The sequence below is a fragment of the Gossypium hirsutum genome, chromosome D04, assembly GCF_007990345.1.
Source record: "Gossypium hirsutum isolate 1008001.06 chromosome D04, Gossypium_hirsutum_v2.1, whole genome shotgun sequence".
In the NCBI taxonomy this organism is placed as follows: Eukaryota; Viridiplantae; Streptophyta; class Magnoliopsida; order Malvales; family Malvaceae; genus Gossypium; species Gossypium hirsutum.
This window is the reverse complement of record NC_053440.1, coordinates 4,703,342-4,725,153: the sequence shown is the minus strand read 5'-3', so window position 1 is coordinate 4,725,153 and position 21,812 is coordinate 4,703,342. Positions and strand designations below refer to the sequence as shown.

General features: G+C 30.8%; 2 protein-coding genes and 1 pseudogene across 2 annotated transcripts; all 3 read left to right on the top strand.

The window, feature by feature from the left end:
- Positions 1-1,677: 1,677 nt before the first annotated feature.
- LOC107961411 (uncharacterized) lies at positions 1,678-3,061 on the top strand. Its single transcript, XM_016897550.2, has 3 exons — positions 1,678-1,785; positions 1,867-2,196; positions 2,850-3,061. The coding sequence occupies exons 1-3, from the start codon at positions 1,695-1,697 to the stop codon at positions 2,927-2,929; spliced, it is 501 nt and encodes a 166-aa protein (XP_016753039.1). The 5' UTR covers positions 1,678-1,694; the 3' UTR covers positions 2,930-3,061.
- A 1,730-nt stretch (positions 3,062-4,791) lies between these two features.
- On the top strand, positions 4,792-5,790 carry LOC107960891 (uncharacterized). The gene has a single exon (XM_016897145.2). It carries the CDS (start codon positions 4,792-4,794, stop codon positions 5,788-5,790), a length of 999 nt encoding a protein of 332 aa, XP_016752634.2.
- Positions 5,791-16,653: 10,863 nt separating this feature from the next.
- LOC107959464 (G-type lectin S-receptor-like serine/threonine-protein kinase LECRK4) lies at positions 16,654-19,320 on the top strand (annotated as a pseudogene).
- Positions 19,321-21,812: the final 2,492 nt, after the last annotated feature.

Genomic DNA, 21,812 nt, shown 5'->3' with positions numbered 1-21,812 from the left:
ATATTTTCGCATAATACTCACTACAAATCTAATTAACGGATTAACGACTATTATTTACATTAAGATTAAAATTTTAAATTTCAAAAAATATAGAAACTTAGAATAATCTAATTAGATAAGATGGACTAAATCCGCAATAGTATGCATAGTACAGAACTAGTAATTGAGTTTAATCAAATGAATTTGGCTAATATTATTTGGGTTAAGACTAAAATTATAAAACTTGAAAAGTACAGGACTAAAATTGATCAAACTAAAATATAAAAACTAAATCAATAACTTTCACAAAGCATAGGGACTAATAATAAAATTTAACCTTAAAACAAACACAAGTGGTTCCAAAATATTGACAAAAGTTGAGCATGAGAAGAAAGAGAAACTGATAATGTGGTACCATAAGACATGAGTCTTGCATTGACCTATTTTAAAGGATTAATTGGTGTTTAAACCATTTCTATATTTTATAAAAATATTCACTCAACTATTAATTGGTTTTTACTTTCATCATTCAGGTTTAAAATTTTTTTATTTAACTCACTAACATTATCAAAATTTAATATTCATCTGATCACCAACGAAAACCATTTTCGTTATTGGCATAATAACAAATTTAGCTCTCCAATAATTATATATTCTATCAAATTTGGATTAATTTTAAAAATTTAACAAATTTAATCCTTAATTTTACACATTCTTTTAATTTAGTCTTGATTTTTAAAATTTCAAAAAAAACATTAAATATAAATTTAAAATTTTAATTTTCTATTAAAATACATGAAACTTTATAAAAGCAAATACAAATTATAAATAAATGAATACTCAATTTTCTACTTTTTTTTAACATGATTTTTTTAATAAAATAATAATTTTATAAATAAAACAATTTAAGAGAAAAATCCATAAAGAAGACTTAAACATATTCAACTTTTTTTCTTTTTTTTTTCTACATTAATGACGCCATGTTCAAGTTGGTTCAAAAACTATTGCTTGAGGGCAAGCACAATTGATGATATACATGTAAGAATGAAGTTTTAGAGATCCTGTGGGTGGGAAGTCATGTCGGCAGATCTACAACGGATTCTTAATTGAAATAAGGAACAAAGCTAAATGTATTATAAATAAATTATTATTTATAAAATAAAAATAAAAAAGAAACAATTTGAATATTGTTTAAGTCTTGTTTATAAGATTTTTAAAAAAATATGAAATTTCATATTAAAAAATAAAAAATAATATTCATTTATTTATAATTTTATTTTTTATTAAAATATAAAGTGACATCTATTTAAAAATCTGGATATAATGAGATCCAATTTAATCTCAAAGTTGACATTAAGTTTCACAAAAAAACAAGAAGACTAATAATAATAATAATAATAATAATAATAATAATAATAATAATAATAATAATAATAATAATAATAATAATAATAATAATAATAATAATAATAATCAAATCGCACCATCTGTGTAATAAGTAAATGATGCTCGAAATATCCCCAATAAACATATCCTCTAAAACAAGAAAATTTGCAATTTTATTAAAGTTAGTGCATTGATGATGGAATGGAAGATATATATATATATATAAAAGGGAAAATCAGCTGCCAGAAAGGGTTGACTATATCATAACTTTGTTAATATACGCATATATCATAATAATTAAATTAGTTTTCCATGTTCAACCTAATAAAATGGCAAAACCCAGAAATCTTTTCACCTGCAGCTCTCTGCTAATGGCAATTATGTTTGGTTTTTCTTCATCAGTTCAATTAAATGACCCTGGTATACTTCCAGTTCTATTGTTTTTTTTATGTTTTAATAATATTGGGTTTTTGTTTTAATATCTGATAATTTCTTCCTTAGATTGGTACTTCTGGTTTCCCCTCTATGCTTGTGCTTGTATTGTCAATCTACTAAATTGGAGAATCTCAGCAAAAGGGTATATCAAGCATGTTGCAAAAGTGGCACTGTGTCTTGGAGTATTGTTGTTTATTAAGGTTGTGGTTGAAGGTTATGTAAGAAAGATAGCTGGATTGTGGTCATTAGATTTGGCTGAGAGAGTTGTTAGGGAGAAAACAGGGAGTTTGTTGGTTATACTCTCCATGGTTTTGCATTTGGTATGTTTATCAGAAGCAGTGGATCTTAAGCAAAGAAAGACGAGGAAAATTGTTGGAAGAGGTGTTGTTGCATATGGTGAGTGACACTAGAACCAGTTTTGTTTTCTACTTGCTTAAATCATTTTTTGAGCTTCCACTAACTATTCTCATGTTGGGAAGCTGAATTTCTTTTTTGCAAGTTAGGCTATAAAAATGGTAATATTTTCAATATGGGGGCTTGAACTTTTTTATGTCTAAATTAGTTCTTGAACTTGTCAATTTTTCCATTAAGGCCAAAATTAGGCAATTGTTCTCACATTAGGGCCCGAATTAGACAATTGCTTTCACATTGGGGTTTGAACTTTTTTTTGTCCAAGTTAGTCTTTGAACTCGACAATTGTTCCACATTAGGGCATGAACTAGACAATTATTCCTACATTAGGGCTTGAACTTTTTTTTTCCAAGTTAGTCCTTGAACTTGACATTTGTTATCATATTAGAGTTTAAACAATTGTTTTCATACTGGGGACTGAACTTTAGAGTTTCAAGAAAATTTCAATGATTAACTTGGAAAAAAATTTAAGACCCTATGTGAGAATAATTGCCTAGTTCAAGGTCTAACTTAGATAAAAAAAAATTCAGATCCCGATGGGAAAAAACAACCAAGTTCAGGTCCAAAAAGTAATTTAACATTTTTCCATTGGCTTTCATTTCATGAACTTTCAGCTTTCGAGTTTAATTCTTTCACAGGAATGGCAGGCTTAGTGGCATTCAGTTATGGGCTTCCTTTTGTGTTCTTTGTGATTCAGAAAGGGGAATTGAGCTTCTAAAGCATTAGATTTGGTGGATTCTATTTATTTCTGGGGTTTAATGATATCCATATTTCTGTTTGTTTCTCGAGAAAATTTGCTTATGACTCACTTGAAGGAACTACATATAACAGTTTTGTTTATTTTACTAAATGTATGGATGCCATGATTGAGTATTTAAGTAACTTAATGAAGATAAGGCATAGTAGGAAAAATTGTTCAAACTTTATACAATAGAGAGCAAACTACAGAGATTAGAGAAAGTCACAAAAAAGGCAAACTACCAGAAAGAGGCAATTCATGCATTAAAAAGAAAAAAAAAACTATTTTCTAACATTCCTAGGCTAAGCTATCAACCTAAGAACTGTGATGGACCATAAAAAGAGAAAAAATTCAACAGATAATTGTAATGCGTCGGTCTGTGTAAGTGTATACAGTCATTATCAAGTTATCAAGTAATAAATAAAAGAATTATCATCCAAAAGAACGATATATGTTAATCAAATATTGTAAAATTAAGAATTTACAAATCGGTAAAGGAAACATAATAATTTGCGTGATAGATGTTAAAATTAAATTAAATTAACCTAAATGCAAATGAGATAAAATGTAATGTAAGGTGATGGTTTAGCAACAAATTCACAAGCTTCAACAATAATAACATGAATGAGCCAGAATAATTACAACATTTGACTCAATTTATCTTTCATCGCGTTTGAATAGCAAGGCCAATTGCAGTAGTAAAGTATATGTACTTCCAAATTCTGCTTTGAGATAACCGACTTTTGATTGCTTGCTCTCTCATTGAGTCGTGTCTACTATTTAAATAATTAATTTTGCAATATCCAAAAGAAAAGAATCATGCACATAAAGATAATTTACAGTAAATAAAGAGAAGTTTTTACTTTTATGTACTTATAAAAAGAAAATTCATATAAACTATTATTAATCTTGATTTAGAAAGATTTAGCTTTATTAAAAAGAAAAAAGTTATGTAGTTGGACCATCAGCTCTATCCGTTCGAGTTTCACTTCTCTAAAGAAGATAAGACGCTAAAACTGAAAGTGTTCGCAATGCATACCGAAAGGATACCAATGAAGCCGACCATCTGACCATTAATGACTAGTTCGAACACCAGGAGCGGTCTGATCCCTTATTTGATCAGATAGACTGCTCTTAGAAACATAAAACAAAAGCAAACTCTCATAGTTCGGAGCCCAGCTTCAACTACTTCTTCTTAAGTGAGGTTTCTTATAGTTGAAAATTCCTTCACGGGGTCTTCCTTTCTACTCCTAATGGTAGTGCGCATCTCAAACTATGAGGGGCCTTTGAAGCGCCCGCACCACAAACTGCTACAGCATAAACATAGGCTGGTAGTATGAATTGTCCCAAACTGCATAAAAGCTTATGTCTTCATATAGGAAGAACCTCCCAATAGCTCTCCTAGCCGCTGCATGCAACCTCTGCGAAAATACTGATTTCATCGAGGGTTGTACTACTGTTTTCTTCAAAAGAAGGAAAAAAGAGACTCGACTTCTTTTTCATCGAGGGTTGGTTAATAAATGCATATAATTTATTTTAGCTCTTATCATATAATTTATTTTTATGTAATGGCCTGATGGTCAAAGGTGTTCACCGCTTCAAGTGTAGTTTGGGCTTAAATCGAGTTTTGTCTTGTTATTATAATTAAAAAAAGAAGAAGCTAATTTGATTTTTTTTTTAAACTTTGTAAGAAACCTAATCCTACTCTTATTCGAACTAGAAGTTACTTTCTAACCAGAATTAAATTCATCCAATTAATATATATATATATATATATAAACACCCTAATTAATAATCTTCACTGTAATTAACTGCATATTCTTCTGTTTCTCAATAGATTGATGGCGTCTTACGATTTTAGCACCGATATTTTATTTGAAATCCTCTCAAGGGCTGATTTGAAAACAATGAAAAAGTGTAGGGTTCTTTCGAAAGAATGCAAGGATCTCACTTACGAATCTAATTTTATGCGGCTACATTCTCAAAGGACATCAACAATGGTGGGATATTTAGTTCAATCTTCGAGACTATTTGGTCAATTGACTTCGGACTTGGTGTCAGGACTCGATCCAAAACCAACTCAGGATTTACTTAATTTTTTACCCCAACCTGGTTGGATTGTACCAACGGTCAATGGAGGTTTGGTTTTATGCACCCCGGGAAAACGTAGAGATGACCCGTTTTATATTTGTAAACCAACGACTCAACAGTGGGAAGTTGTTCCGTCTCCAAATCCTCGATTTTGGACGGCAAAGATAAGCATGTTGGTGCTCGGATCGAACCCTTTATGGTTCAAGATTGTCCGACTCTCCGACAGCCGCGACGACACTATAGACCTCGAGTTGGACCTCGATTCAGAATATTCCAACGAAGAAGATAATTTCAATGTATTTTCCAATGAAAAATCATGGCACTGCGAGATATTTGAGTCCAAGAGTTGGGAATGGAGACAATCAGACGATTTAAAATTAACACACAACGACTATTTCGAGTGCAATCAAGATGTTTCTGCGTGCGGCGCCCTCCATTGGCTTGTGTTCAACGACAAACAAGACAAGTACACCAAGTACACCATGTTATCTTTCGACGGAGACAAAGAGGAACGGGCAATGACTTCACTGCCGCACTCACTTCGTGGAAATGATCATTGTGATCAGATCGCCCCTGTGTCATGCGAAGGGAAACTCGGGTTGATCCATCTTAGACAAGAAACTAAGATGCTAGATGTTTGGATTTTAAACTATGAAAAGATTTGGATTAAAAAACACACCATAAATTTGAAAAGCTTACACGAAAAGGTTCCTCTGCCTCGTTCTCGAGTTCATTCCTTGTACTGTTGACACTCTGTTTATGGTGGATGTCGGGTCGGTGTCTTTTTATAATTTCAGGACTCGTAAGTTGACCAGGATAAGAGTTGGTGGATGGATTAAGTCGGCATACTTTATTCAAACAGATTCTGAGCCTGTTAAGCTAAAGCCCGAGTAATATAGATTAGTTCTAAAAGTTTAAAGGTGTATGTATCTTTTACTGTTGTATTGTTTAACATTTTCTATTTATCCACCAAGACAAATACTAAATTTTGTAGTGATAAAACCCTAATTTTTTTTCCAAGTCGTTTTGCTTCTTATCTTTTTGTTTTTGTCTAGCGGTTGTGTTAGTCTCTAGATTAGCTACCGCCACTTTTTTCTCTTGCCCATTAACCTTTTTTTTTCTTTTTCTCATTCACTCCATGCGTCTTCTCTTTGAAATAGTGTTTGTCACTAAACTAACTATAATTACGACAAAGGCAAGTGCACATATAGAACAATAGTATAGCTATGGTGAGTAGGGAATATCGTATCCACGAGGACTAAAAGTACTAGTAATTACCGTTTTTCTATTATTTAGCCTACAAATTGGAGTGGTAGTTTTTAATCTAAAATTACTAAACTAATCTAACTAAAAACGCAACAGTGAATGAAATAGGAAAATAATCGAAGATCATAACCAATGAGAAAGACAATACCCAAAAAAATTAATATTTCGCAAAAGATTTTCGATATCAAGTACTCATATATTGAATCATGATTAAATTCGTAGTCAAGTTGGATTAAACCCCTAAATAAAAGTAACATTTTTTTATTTACAAATTTTGAATTTGTGATTTTGTTCATTGAGAGACATTAAATTCCATGCTTAATAAATTAACCTGATTGACTTTAATTGGGAAAATTGACCAAATCGAACCCATTTTGATTCGGTCTGTTTTTTTAGTTAATCAATTTGGGGTTATTGGGTTGGGTTATTCGATCGAACTGACTTTGATTCGGTCGTTTTTTCTCTAAAGAGAATGGATTGTATGACATTGTGATTTTACATCATCCTTTTCCTTTCCAACTAGGAAGAAAAATCTGATTTATCATTCTCCTATTGGAAAGGGATAGGGATGACGTGGATTCACTGTTTCATACAATCCTTTCTCTTTATTATTAATATTTTTATAATTGTAATAAATATTTATTATTAAAATATTAATATTGAATATTTCTAATAATATAATATTATTTAAAATTATTATTTTAAAAATTTATTATTAAATAAAATTTAAATATAAATTATTATATGATTAGATATAAATAATTGAATATGTATGTTTAATAATATTGAAAATCATAATGTTTTATTAATTTTAAATATTTTAAAAATAAAAATTTATTATTAATATAATAATATTAAGCTTAACTTAAATTAATTTTTATATAAAAAGAAAATCACCGGATGTTTTACTAAAATAATACACAAAAATTAAAAAAACCAAATTAGTATACTTTTTTTTTATTTACCAAAATGGTACAAAAAACACAGTTAAAAAAATAAATAAAAAAAGAAGAAATATGGGCCTGCCACAGGCGGCACCAAAGGTGCCTGTGGCAGAAGGGGCACCAATATGCTCGTATTTTGGCCCTTTGTTTGTATTTTTTCCTGAATTTTATTACTTAAAAAAATACTATTTTCTAATTTTATTATTTTACATAATTATTTTAGTACATTATGTTTGAAATGTATTAATTTAGTGTGTTTTTTATTGAAAGTAATAAAATCCGGGAAAAAAATACGAACAAAGGGCCGAAATAAGGGTTTTTTTTTTAAATTTATTTAAAAAATAAACTAAATGAATACATTTCGAACATAATGTACTAAAATAATGTAAAATAATAAAATTAGAAAATAGTATTTTTTAAGTAATAAAATCCGGGGGAAAAATACAAACAAAGGGCCGAAATAAGAGTTTTTTTTAATTTTATTTAAAAAACACAGTAAATTAATACATTTCAAACATAATGTACTAAAAGAATGTAAAATAATAAAATACGAAAACAATATATTTTTATTGAAAGTAATAAAATCTGGGAAAAAAATACGAACAAAGGGCCGAAATAAGGATTTTTTTAAATTTATTTAAAAAACACAGTAAATTAATACATTTCAAACATAATGTACTAAAATAATGTAAAATAATAAAATTATGAAATAATATATTTTTATTAAAAGTAATAAAATCCGGGGAAAAAAATACGAACAAAGGGCCGAAATAAGGGTTTTTTTTTAAAATTTATTTAAAAAACACACTAAATGAATACATTTCAAACATAATGTACTAAAATAATGTAAAATAATAAAATTAGAAAATAGTATATTTTTTAAAGTAATAAAATTCAAGGAAAAAATAAGAACAACGGGCCAAAATACGAACATGTTGGTGCCGCCTCTGCCACAAGCACCTTTGGTGCCGCCTGTGGCTGGCCCATATTTATGCTTTTTTTTATTTTTTAACTGCTTTTTTGTACCATTTTGGTAAATTTTAAAAAAAGGTATACTATTTTCGTTTTTTTTTTGCATTATTTTAGTAAAAAACCCGTAAATCACCCATAAAAAAGTTTTTTTTCTTGAAAATGACTTATGTTTTTTAAAATGCTAAGTTATCTTATAAGAAAACCTGTTGTTAGAGTTTGTGTGACTTGAATCCCGTCACTTGTTGAAGAAATAAATACAGTGGCAAAATAAGGGGATCATGTAACACAAGTAAAATCCATATAAAACTACGCTTCTTCTATTTGACATTAATTAGAATAGGGTTTTTCAACCTTTAAATAGATATAGTAGAAACTCATTTTGTATCATTCAATTTTCAACATTAGTGAATTTCTCCTCCTCTACCTGTAGTTTTTCCTGAAACGGTTTCCACGTAAAACCTGTGTGTTTTATTTTTTCTTTTCTTATTGTTTTGTAGTCGTTTTATTGCCATTATCGATGTCTATTATAAGTTTGTTATAATACCTGTAAATTATTTTCCGTCGACCAAATTATTTTCCATGAAACAAACACAAGAAAATATAAAAAATATTTTTTTAAAGCTATTTTCAATCAAACAAACGGAGCTTAAAGCGAAAAGTGTGATAAATGAAGAGAAAAATTGGGTAAGAAAAAAGCTAATGATGGTGATTCATATGCCAAGTTTCTTCGAGAACGAGAAGCTGGTGGATATAAGAATCAATAATGATTTTTTTTGGTTAAATATTTTTGGGTTTTAACTACATTGAATTTAAAAAAAATTATATTTTTTATTTTTAATAGTTTTAGATTTTTAAAAATTATTTATGTATTAATATAGTTATTAAATCTTTAGAATTAGGACTAAATTGAGATAATATGTAAATATTGAAGGTTAATTTTTTAAAATTATGACTCAATTGAGACAATATCAGTTGAGGGCTAAATTTATTCACTTCACCCTCTTGCTATTCACCTCACCCTCTTGTTAGGGCCTGTTTTGCAGTGCTTAAAAAAAAATACTTTTAGCTCTAAAAGTACTTTTGAAAGAAAAACATTGCTAAATAAGTTGCTTTTGGCTGAAATTTTTAGATTTTTAGAAGTGCTTTTAAAAATCACTTCTGAAAAGGAGAATCTAAAATTTTTAACTTTTTCTCTTCCAGAAGCACTTTTAGTGCTTAATTACTTTTTCACCCCTATAATAACATAGTATTTTTTCTTTTTTTTTCTTGGTGTTTAATTATAAATGTGTTGAAATTATTAATTAAAAATAAAATATATTTTCTAAAATACTAATTACAAATATTTAATGGTTATATTTAAATATTTAAAATATAGTTTATATATTCTAGTTAAATTTTATAGATAATTAATATTTATTATTTAAAAATATTTAAAATTTATATTTCATATATTAAAATATTAACAACAAGTCATAATAATTTTTTTTCTATTTTTACTAAAATATAATAACATTAACTAATTTAAATATGATTTAAATGTATATTTGTTACTTGATAATAACATGTCTAAAATGAACATTTTATTTCTCAAAAGCACTTTTTGACAGCAATGCTAAACACTCAAATTTTAAACCAAACTTTTCAAAAGCACTTCTCAAAATTACTTTTCCACAGCACTTTTCAAAAGTACTTTTCAAAAGTATTGCCAAACTAGCCCTATCTCATTATAGGTTCTGATTATATTTGCTCTTTTTGATATAATATTTAGAACTACTCATAGCCTAGTCTTAACCCATAAATAGAACCCATAAATAGAAGGATAATGTGCTTCAGCGCACTCAAACCCACTTCCTCTGTCAATCGAGCTAAGACTCAATTGGCCCCTCTTGTAGAAAACTTAACAACACTCGATGAAAAAAGATAAAAAAAAAACAAACGAATTAGTTGGATGATATTTTAATTTTTTTATAATTGAATAACTAAAAAATAAATTCCATCATATTTAAATGATTTACCGTAAATTTAATTTTAAAGACCAAGTAATAGATTATCATCTGTTAATGCTAAAACCCCACAGCTTTCGTCGATAGTCAAGATAGGAGGTGTGAAAGAAGTCGTGAAAAGAAGAAGAAAGACCAATAGATTTAGCCATTTTTTAATGGTAAATGTTAGGGATCGACCCGGTTAAGCAACAAGTTACAGAAAATAGCAGAATAGATTGAGAAATTGAACACACAAATTTAACGTGGAAAAACTCCTCCAAAGAGGATAAAAAACCACGGGCAAAGATAATTTTATTATAATGGCAAAAGAATGAAGAGTACAAAAGATGGAGATAAAGACTAAACCCAGAAAACCCGAAAAATAAAGAACCCTTAAAACGTAAACACAAAATTCTCTGAATGTGTTATGAGTTCTAATCTAATAGGTGTTTTTTCTAAGGTTGTAAAAGAGCCTATTTATAGGCTAAATTCATATGTCAAATAATAATAAAATAATCTAAACTAATCAGTGTTTGACTGAAATAAATAAACAGAGTTTAACTAAAAGATTATTTTTCAAATTTGACTAAAAATAGGAGTCATACTTAACAAATCTCCACTTGACTCATATTTCCACAACGCCATCTTTGCCAAAGCCCGCCACGAGCCTATATTGAACTATGCAGGGAATTAATTGAGTCGAATCTGTGCTTAGAAACTGGAAGACTTCTAGCCTTCGACTTGTACACTGCCAAATCAAAACTAACCCGAGTCTGATTTTCACGAACACAGTGCCCTAACTTTTCAAAACCTGCATCCAAAAGAGAACCTCTCTTCAACGAAACGGTCTTACATTTTTCCCTCCTATGACCAAGTTGCCTCCGCTCCAAATGAGTTGACTTCGACTCTATAACGGACGAGGGACGTCCGATTTCACCGGTCACTGTAGAACCTTCCAGAATATAAAGACTGCCAGTTCTTTTACCTTTTAACAAAACGAGAGCTCCACGAGATACTTTAATATCGCTTGACTCGATGTTGATTCTGCATCCTTTTAAGTCTAAAATACTCAAGGAGATGAGATTCTTTCGTAAATCAGGTACATATCTGACATCTGAGAGTGTCCTAATCGTCCCATCGTGTATCCTAATTTTAACAGTATCAATACCAATTACCTTACTAGATGAATCGTTTCCCATGCGCACAACGCCACCTTCAACCGAACTGTATGTGGAGAACCATTCTCTATTGGGATACATGTGGAAAGAACATCTCGAATCTAGGATCCACTCGGACGTGAGCTTGGAGTTATCGCTCGTTGACACTAACAAGAAATCATCACCGCTTTCATCGATCAAATTAGCACCAGCTACATCTTCTTCGTTACTCTCAGCAGCTCTTTTATTTCGCAGTTTATAATAATCTGCTTTGACGTGACCTAACTTTTTACAATAGCGACACCTTTTGTCTTGTTTCTTTGATGCTACCAAAACGGAAGCTTGCCTATCTGTCTTGCTATCCAAATGAAGCTCATTGTCGAGTTTGTCTCTACTCAACAAATGACCCTTCACATCTTCGAAAGAGATTTGTCTCTGCCATAAATCAGGGTCTCCTTGAAAAACTTGTATGAATGGGGTAAAGAGCACAATAATAGCATAGCTTGATCTTCATCATCAATATGAACCTCAACGTTCTTTAAATCATTTAAAAGAGTAATGAATTGACTGATGTGATCTCTAAGAAGCTCACCTTCGTTCATGCTAAACGTAAATAGACGTTGTTTCAACACTAAACGGTTCGCCAGAGACTTAGTCGCATAAAGAATTTCTAACATATTTCCACAAGGCGGATGAGGTCTTCTCTATCAATACCTCCTGCAATACCGTATTCGCGAGGCACAACTGGATTGCAGACAAGGCCTTTTCATCAAGCTCTTCCCATTCTGTTTTATTTAGATTCTCAGGCTTTTTCCCGGTAACAACTTTTTTCAAACCGGATTGAACTAGAATTGCCATCATTCGAACTTGCCATAGATTAAAATTTGTCTCACCATCGAACTTCTCAATTTCAAATCTTGTTGTTGTCATATCTGAATGGACTGATCTTTAAACTAGCTCTGATACCACTTGTTAGGAATCGACCCGGTTAAGCAACAAGTTACAAAAAATAGCGGAATAAATTGAGAAATTGAACACACAAATTTGACGTGGAAAAACTCCTCCAAAGAGGATAAAAAACCACGAGCAAAGATAATTTTATTATAATGGCAAAAGAATAAAGAGTACAAAAGATGGAGATAAAGACTAAACCCCGAAAACTCGAAAAACAAAGAACCCTTAAAACGTAAACAAAAAATTCTCTGAATGTGTTATGAGTTCTAATCTAATGGGTATTTTTTCTAAGGTTGTAAAAGAGCCTATTTATAGGCTAAATTTGTACTAGCCCAAATTCAAGGTTATCGAAATAGTAGTTTTGTAACCCCAAATCTGATTTAAAGAGAAATTTATTTTAATATTTTTGCATGAATATTGGTATGATAGGAAATCGTATGAAAATATCGATAGAAAAATTTTACCAATTTAGTGGTTAGTTAGAAAAAGAAATTATTGAAGAAATTGGGTAAAAATAAGGTATCGAGACCTCAATCTCTTAAAAATGAGTCAAAAATATTTTTATAAATATTTATGAAGTGTTAGTAATATGGTATTAAAATTTCGTTAGAAAATTTTAATGTTTGGGTAGTCAATTAGGTGAAAAGGACTAAATTGAAAAAGGTGTAAAAGTTACTAGAAGGATTAAATAGCTCAATTGTTAAATGAGGAGGGACATAAATTGCAAATAACCCCAAAAGGAGATATTTTGGGCGGCATAAGCTGAGAAAAATCAGCAGCATTGAAGAATTAAGGGTAAAATTGGAATATTACAAAATTTGCTTTAAAAGTTAGGACTAAAGTAAAATTATCTAGATTTCTCTTTATTTTTCTGCATTCTCATCAGCCAAAAACGTCCTAAGGGTTTCTTCAAGCTGGTTTTTCATAATTTTTGCTCCAAGTGAGTTAATCCTTGCCTTTTTCTTGTAATTTTTGTGTTTCTAAGACTTTTACAACTAGGTCCTATTACTAAATTCATTAGTTTTTGATTTTATGAATGAATTTGAAAGTTGCTATGAATATTTTCTGGAAGTTATGATGAAATAGGATGAAATTTAAGCTTTAATTTGTTTATGAGATGATTTTATTAGGTAATTTCAATAGAAATTGATTTGTAGGACCTAATTATGAAAAAGTTTGGAATTAAAGTCTAGTACTAAAATTCTGATTTCCAAAGCTTATAAAGTAGTTTAAAGTGATGGGATAAAGTGTTAATTGAGAAAAATCAGCTCAATTGAGAGGTTAATTGAGCAGGGATGAAATTATCATTTATTGAAAGTTTAGGGAAAAATGGTAATTAACATCATACACTAAAACAGTTTTGGACAGCAGCAGTAGTCTAACTTTGAAAAATCACCAAAAATTTTAGAGATCGAATTAGAGAATGAATAAAATATGAAATTAAATCTTGTTGAGTCTAGTTTCTCATAGAAGAAACGGTTTAATCAATGGAATTGTAAAATCATGAGATATAATAGATTTTATGAGACAATGTCAGAATGAATTCGGATTCCCCTATTCTGACTTTGGAAAATCATTAAAAATTGTACAAAAATTATTATGAGTTATAATTTATATGGTTAGAATCCTTAATGAGTCTATTTTCAGAAGAAACAAATAGAAACATCATCCGAATTATGTACAATGAGATAATTAATTTTTAGTGAAGAGGGGTCAGAACTGTCAAACAATGAAATAGGGGAAACTTTAAAGAATAAATTGTACTTTTTAGCTAAACACAAAATTCTTAAAATTTTATGGTAAGAATATATGTGAGTCTAGTTTCAGTGAAAATTAACGGAGCTTAATTTGGGGTTCCGTAGCTCAAGATATAAATAATTTAGTGAATGTGACTCAGTGAGATAGCTTTGAATGCACTATAAATAATAATGGAATTATAGAGAATGTTACATATGAACATGAAATCTATTAGATTAATGATTAAATTTATTTATTTAGATCCAAAAAATTCAAATACGAAGCTAGATCGAGGAAAAGAAAAAGTTCGGGATTAGTAGATTTTTGTTTACGAACAAGTGTCGAGGTAAGTTCGTGTAACTTGAATTATATTCTTAAATGCTTGAAATGTTTGTTATTGATGTGAATATGATTTGGATGTTTATTGTATGATAATTGATGAAGTATTGATATTCTTGATGAAAATAGAAAATAAATCCCGGTTGAATGGAAGGAAAATTCGATGGATCTCTGAAAAGGAATTGACAGTAAAAAGGATCTAGCCCGAACGGGTGATCCTATCCTGATATAGCCCTCCCGAAGAATATGTGAAAAATGGATTTAGCCCGGACGGGTAATTTGGATTAGGGTCTGAATTTAGCCTGGACTGGTAATTCAGATCCAAGCTCATTAGAGTAATTGTCATTGCAGGGGATTTAGCCTGGACTGGTAATCCCGCTGTAAGGATGAGGTTCGCGGGAGTGTGCTCTCTGAAATGAAAATGTGCACACATGAATATGAATTGATGGACCCGGATTTGTACACTTAGGTGTATCCCTGAAAATCAATCGAAATTCCAAGTAGTTCAACGGGATAAATATGGAAAAATAATAAGGGAATGGAAATTATGGAATTGATGAGCTCATCAATCATGGCATATATATTATTGATACATGGAAATGATTGAACTAACTTGAATGTTGAGTTTGTGCATGATAGGGGAATAATGTATTGAATGGATGTATGAATGTTTATTGCATTGTATTGAAAATATTAGGTAAGTATAATTCTTGTTACATGAACTTACTAAGCGCAAAGTGCTTACTCTGTTTCATTTTCCCTTGTTTTGTAGTGTTAAGAGCTCGGAGGTCGGATTTGGTCGGAGACACATCACACTATCAACCTCAAGATCTCGGTATATGAAGAAACTTTATTTTGGAAATCAATGGCATGTATAAGCTAGTAAAGTAGATGTTAATGTGAAATGAATGTATAGTTAGCCATATGGCTAACAAATTTTGATTTTGGTATGTGATGAGATTATCTTATGAATACGATAAATCTATCTTGAAAATATATTGAAATGGATTGGTTGTGTCGGGTTGGTCTCGGTTTAAAATTTGCAGGGAAGATTAGATATTTATAAAGGGGTTATATTGAATTTAAAAAAAAAATTTATTTGATAAAATCTGGTAATGCCTCATATTCTATTTCGACGACGAATACGGGTAGGGGGTATTACAAAATTCATATGTCAAATAATAATAAAATAATCTAAACTAATCAGTGTTTGACTGAAATAAATAAACAGAGTTTAACTAAAAGATTATTTTTCAAATTTGACTAAAAATAGGAGTCATACTTAACAGTAAAGCTAAAAAACTTGCCTACTTAAAAAAAACTCAAAATTCTACCAAGTCATTTTCTATACATTTATGGTCAAAATAAATATAAATATAAATATAAATATTTTATCATTCCACCTAAAATAATCAGTTTGACTATATCAAATAATGCATTATTAAGGGTTATTTATATACAAGTTGTTTGACTAAAATTTAAAATATAATAAAAATTTGAGACTTAAATAAAGTAAGTTACATATATATGTAGACATTAATCAAGAAACAAATGACAAATTAAGTAATGGGGTGAAGAAATAAAAATATTATGAAGGTTGAAATTGAAAATTTGTAATTAAATTATCACCGGAGTAAGGGTTGATTAAACTTAACATGGATGGAGCACTAATAATAATGCTTTGATTGGAGGGGTATTTAGAGATGTCAAGATGAAATGGTTGCATGGATTTTCAATGATAACGGGCAAGGGAACGATTTTTCGAATTGAAGCAAGAGCCATGCTTGAAGGTTTGTGCAAAAGCATGGGCAAAAGGTTATAAGCAACTAGAACAAGAATATGATAATGCGCTTTTAGTGGAGTCTTTACTAGAGGCTGGCGTTGCCAATAGTAGTCTGGTTGAATTACGATTAATCAATAACTTGTTCAAATGAGTTGGAAGATTAGAATCCGTCATATACCGATAGCTCAAAATGTAGTTGCTGATCGAATGATCAAGTTCGTGAATAGATGTCCCTCGATTTTGATGTTGTTTGAGAAACCCCTATCTCTAGTACAAGAGGTTTTACTGTCTCATAGTAATACCTTTACACGGATTTAATTAGTTTTTCATGGTTTAAGTTTTTTTTTCAAAAAAAAAAGTTGTAATTGAATTGAAGTAATTGTGCCTAGACCTTAGCCAGTTAAATATAAATTTTCCTTTCAAATTAAAAACATCAGCACATGAGTGCACTGAAGTAGCCAATCGATGATTGCTCGCCTTTGGAATCAACGCTTATGACCTACTTGTCTACGACGAAATTTCATACTGATTACTATCCTATCAGAAAAGTAAGATGGAAAATTCATTGAAAATATTGACTCTCAAAACTCATTAAACCATATATATATAACGATATGCTCTGTAATCTATAGGGATATTGTACCTTTTAGGCCTCAACCATGGTCGCCATTTCATTTCTTTTCCTTGTGTGTTCCTTTTCCTTTCATTTGCATGCAGTAGCTCAACCAAGGAACTCCACTATACGTTTGGGCTCATCTTTGACACCCACGACCACCGGCAAATCCGCATGGCTATCCCCTTCTGGTCTCTATGGCTTTGGGTTTTATCCCCAAGGTAAGGGCTATGGTGTTGGGGTTTTCCTTGCTGGAGTTCCTCAAAGGACAGTAGTTTGGACTGCCAACCGAGATGATCCTCCTGTTCCAAGCACTGCTAGCTTGGCTCTTACAACCGATGGAAGGCTCATTCTTCAGTCACCGCCAAGACGAGACGTATACATCGTCACCGATGCATCTCAGAAAATTGCTGCAGCTTCGATGCTTGATACTGGCAATTTCGTTGTATTCAACTCTGACGAGGACATCATATGGCAGAGCTTCCAATATCCAACCACTAGCATTCTACAATGACAGCGTCTCTCAGCTGGAAAGGAGCTGGTCTCTAGTGTCTCGGAAACTGACCAGTCAACTGGTATATTTCGTCTTGTGATGCAGGATGATGGTAACCTGGTGCAGTACCCTGTGGACGCTCCAGGCGCAATACCATATTCTTATTGGTCATCCTCTACAGATGGTAAGGGAGATAACGTGAGCCTGAATCTCGACAATGATGGTCATTTGTACATGCTCAATTCAACAGGCTTCAACATAAAGGATCTAACCACAGGAGGGTATGATGATACAAATAGAACAGTTTATCTGATGAAAATTGATTCCGATGGCATCCTTCGACTCTATTCTTACAGACTCGATCAGAACGGGAATCGATCAGTTATATGGTCATCTACGTCAGACAAGTGTGCACCCAAGGGTCTATGTGGGCTTAATGGTTATTGCGTTGATGTAGATAGAGAAGCTAATTGTATATGTCTTCCAGGATTTGCTCCAGTTATAGAAGGAAATTTCACTGCTGGCTGCGAGAGGAATTTCTCCAGCGACAGCTGTAAAAACGATGATGGGAAAATCCAGTATACCATTCAGGCGGCTGAAAACACTGTATGGGAAGATACTAGATATTCTGAGGTGACTTCAACAACCAGAGAAGAATGTGAGACAGCATGTTATGAGGATTGCAACTGTGAGGCAGCCATGTTTAATGATGGAAAATGCACGAAGCAAAGGCTTCCTTTGAGATATGGGAGAAGGGATCTTAGCAATTCAAACATCGCTTTGATCAAGGTAGGTATATATTCATCCATTAATGAACAAAGAAAACATGCTGATGAACCTAAAGATGGGAATGGGAAAGTTCATACGGATATTTTAATCATTGGGCTTTCACTGGTTGGTTTTGCAATCATGGTGTTGGTAATTTCTGGGGCTTTGATTCTTAGGAGTCGTGTTTTCAGATACAAAAGGTTTTCTACAGACAACAACATAAGATTGTGCGAGAACGTTGCTCCTATTTCGTTTAGTTTTGCAGAAATCAAGGCGATGACTGATAATTTCCAGGAAGAAATCGGGAAAGGAGCATTTGGGACCGTTTTCAAAGGGATGGTAATGTTGAATGGTTCGACAAAAGTTGTGGCAGTGAAGAGATTGGACAACATATCAGACCAAGGCGAACGAGAGTTCCAAAACGAGATACGAATCATTGGGAGAACTCATCATCGAAACTTAGTTCGACTACTAGGATACTGCCATGATGGAGCTAATAGGCTGTTGATATACGAGTACATGATCAATGGATCACTTTTCGATGTACTCTTTACACCCGAAAGACGACCTTGTTGGATCGATAGGGTGGAAATCGCTCGCGACGTAGCTCGAGGACTCCTCTATCTTCATGAAGAATGCGAAACTCAAATAATCCATTGTGACATCAAGTCTCAGAACATACTAATGGACGAAAACGGGCAAGCGAAAATATCCGATTTCGGATTGGCCAAGTTGCTAAAGCCAGACCAAACCAAGACCTTCACTGGGATCAGAGGAACAAGGGGGTACGTTGCACCAGAGTGGCACAGGAAACTACCGGTGACAGTGAAAGCAGATGTTTATAGCTTCGGGATTGTATTATTGGAGATCATATGTTGTCGACGGAGTGTAAATTGGAGCCTCAAGGAGGAAGAAGTTGTCCTTGAAGAATGGGTCTACGATTGTTACCAAGCCGGTGAGGTAGGGAAGATAGTAGGGGAAGATGATGAGGTGGATATAAAACAACTTGAAAGGATGGTGATCGTAGGACTGTGGTGCATCCTGGATGAACCAACCTGCGCCCTTCCATGAAGAAGGTACTGTTGATGTTGGAAGGGACAGTTGAGATCCCCATACCTCCCTGCCCAACTTCATTTTTCAGTTCTATTTAGTTGTGTCATGTATTTTAGATATTATATTTGCTTTACATTTTCATCTTTATTTTGTATTTGCTGAAATTGATGATTTCCTGTGCAATATCATCTCCATAAATCAAGCTTGTAATATTAATTAACCTCCATAATATATTTTTAAAATTTTATTTTTCAATTAAAATACATAAAAATTTATAAAAGCAAATACAAATTATAAATAAATGAATACTCATTTTTCTACTTTTTTTTAACATGATTTTTATTAAAATAATAATTTTATAAATAAAACAATTTAAGAGAAAAATCCATAAAGAAGACTTAAACATATTCAACTTTTTTTCTTCTTTTTTTTTTCAACATTAATGACGCCATGTTCAAGTTGGTTCAAAAACTATTGCTTGAGGGCAAGCACATGAATTGAGGATATACATGTAAGAATGAAGTTTTAGAGATCCTATGGGTGGGAAGTCATGTTGGCAGCTCTACAAAGGATTCTTAATTGGAATAAGGAACAAATTAAGCTAAACGTGTTATAAATAAATTATTATTTGTAAAATAAAAATAAAAAAGAACAATTTGAATATTGTTTAACTCTTGTTTATAAGATTTAAAAAAATGAAATTTTATATTAAAAAAATAAAAAAAATGAATATTCATTTATTTATAATTTTATATTTTTTTATCAAAATTTAAAGTGACATCTATTTAAAAATCTGGATACAATATTGAGATCCAATTCAATCTCAAAGTTGATATTAAGGCTCCGTTTGTTTCACTGAAAATGGTTTTCGGAAAATGATTTCTGGAAAATGACTTACTTTTCTGGAAAAAACTAATATTTTCTGGTTTTTGGATGAATCTGTGTAAAATATTTTCTTTTGTTTGGCAGGTTCTTTAAAAATATTTCATAAGTCGTTTTCAATTAAACAAACATACATTTGAGATTTTTTTTATTTTTTCATTGTTTAATTGAATTTATTTTATATCTATAATTTTATGTTTTACATTGTTTTTATATATATTAAAAATATTTTGTTAAATTTAGGTTCATTGCAACGATTAGTTTTTAGTTACATGACTACCAACTGAGTATTTTTTTATTTAAAATGTGACATTAACAAAATTGATTAAAAAAATCAACACTGTCAGCAGTTGGACTTGATTTTCAAATCTGGAAAGTAGAGGGACTAAATTCTTGAAAATAAAAGTACAATAACTAAATTGCAATTTTGTGAAGAGTATATAGACTATGACATATTTTAACATTTATACTACAGAACATTTATTATTAATATATTTATAATTGTAATAAATATTTAGTATTAAAATATTAATATTGTTATTTTCAATAATATGTGAATAATATTATTTAAAATTATTATTTTTAAAATTTACTATTAAAATAAAATTTAAATATTAAATAATTTATTAAAAACAATAAATTATATTAATTATATTAATAATTTATTATATGACTAAATATAAATAATTAAATACGTATGTTTAATAATATTAAAAATATTAATATTTTATATTAATATTTTAAATATTTTTAAAAATAAAAATAAAATTTATTATCAATATAATAATATTAAACTTGATTTAAGTTAATTTTTATATAAAAGTAAAATTATCTATTGAGGAGCTCTTTTTCGGAAAATGACTTACACTTTTCAAAAGGGTAAGTCATTTTACAAGGAAAAAGGCTTATTTTTCGTTGAGCTGTAAGTCATTTTCTGTTGACCAAGCTGTTTTCTGTGAAACAAACACAGAAAAATGCAGAAGACATTTTCCGCAAAACCTTTTACATGTAAATAAACACACCCTAAGTTTCACAAAAAACAACAAGACTGAGAGTGGTAAAGTAAATAAAAAAATAAATAATAATAATAATAATAATAATAATAATCATCATCATCATCATCATCATCAAATCGCACCATCTCTGTAATAAGTAAATGTCTCTTTTTCTCTTAAAGTTATCGGAATTGTAATACCCAAATTTTCCCCGGGCCCAATTAATGAATATAAAAACCAAACTAAATGTCCAGTTCAGATTATAGCCAAAATTTAAAAACCAAAATAATAAACCCGAAACCCATTAACTCGACCCAATATAGAAATTAATACCCCAACCCAATTAAACCTAAACCCCTAACCTAATTAATAAAGTCCCAATAACCTAATACTAACAGAAACCCTAGGCAGCAATTGAGCCTCAGCCACCACACGCCCTGATAGCAGCCCAACATGTCGCACCTTCACACGTGCGCCTCCGCCTCCAGGCTGGCTGTGTACCTGCAAAAAATTCAAACAACCAGTAGGAGAAAGCACTAGAGGCAATAACAGAATAGCAACGGATAAGATAGAGAAAATATAAAAATTTTCGGTAATTTTTTAAATTGATTCGACTATATAAAGCCATTTACAAATCTGTAAAAGGAGATTATACACACGAATCAAAAAATAAATAAAACAGGCATTCTGTATCCACAAATTATAAAAAATACAAAAACAGTGATGTAACAACCTGATTTTGACCCTAATCTAAATAGTAGTTTCGGGACCACAAATCCGATTCTGAAAAATATTTTAATATTATTTTTCGTGTTTATTATATATAAATTTGA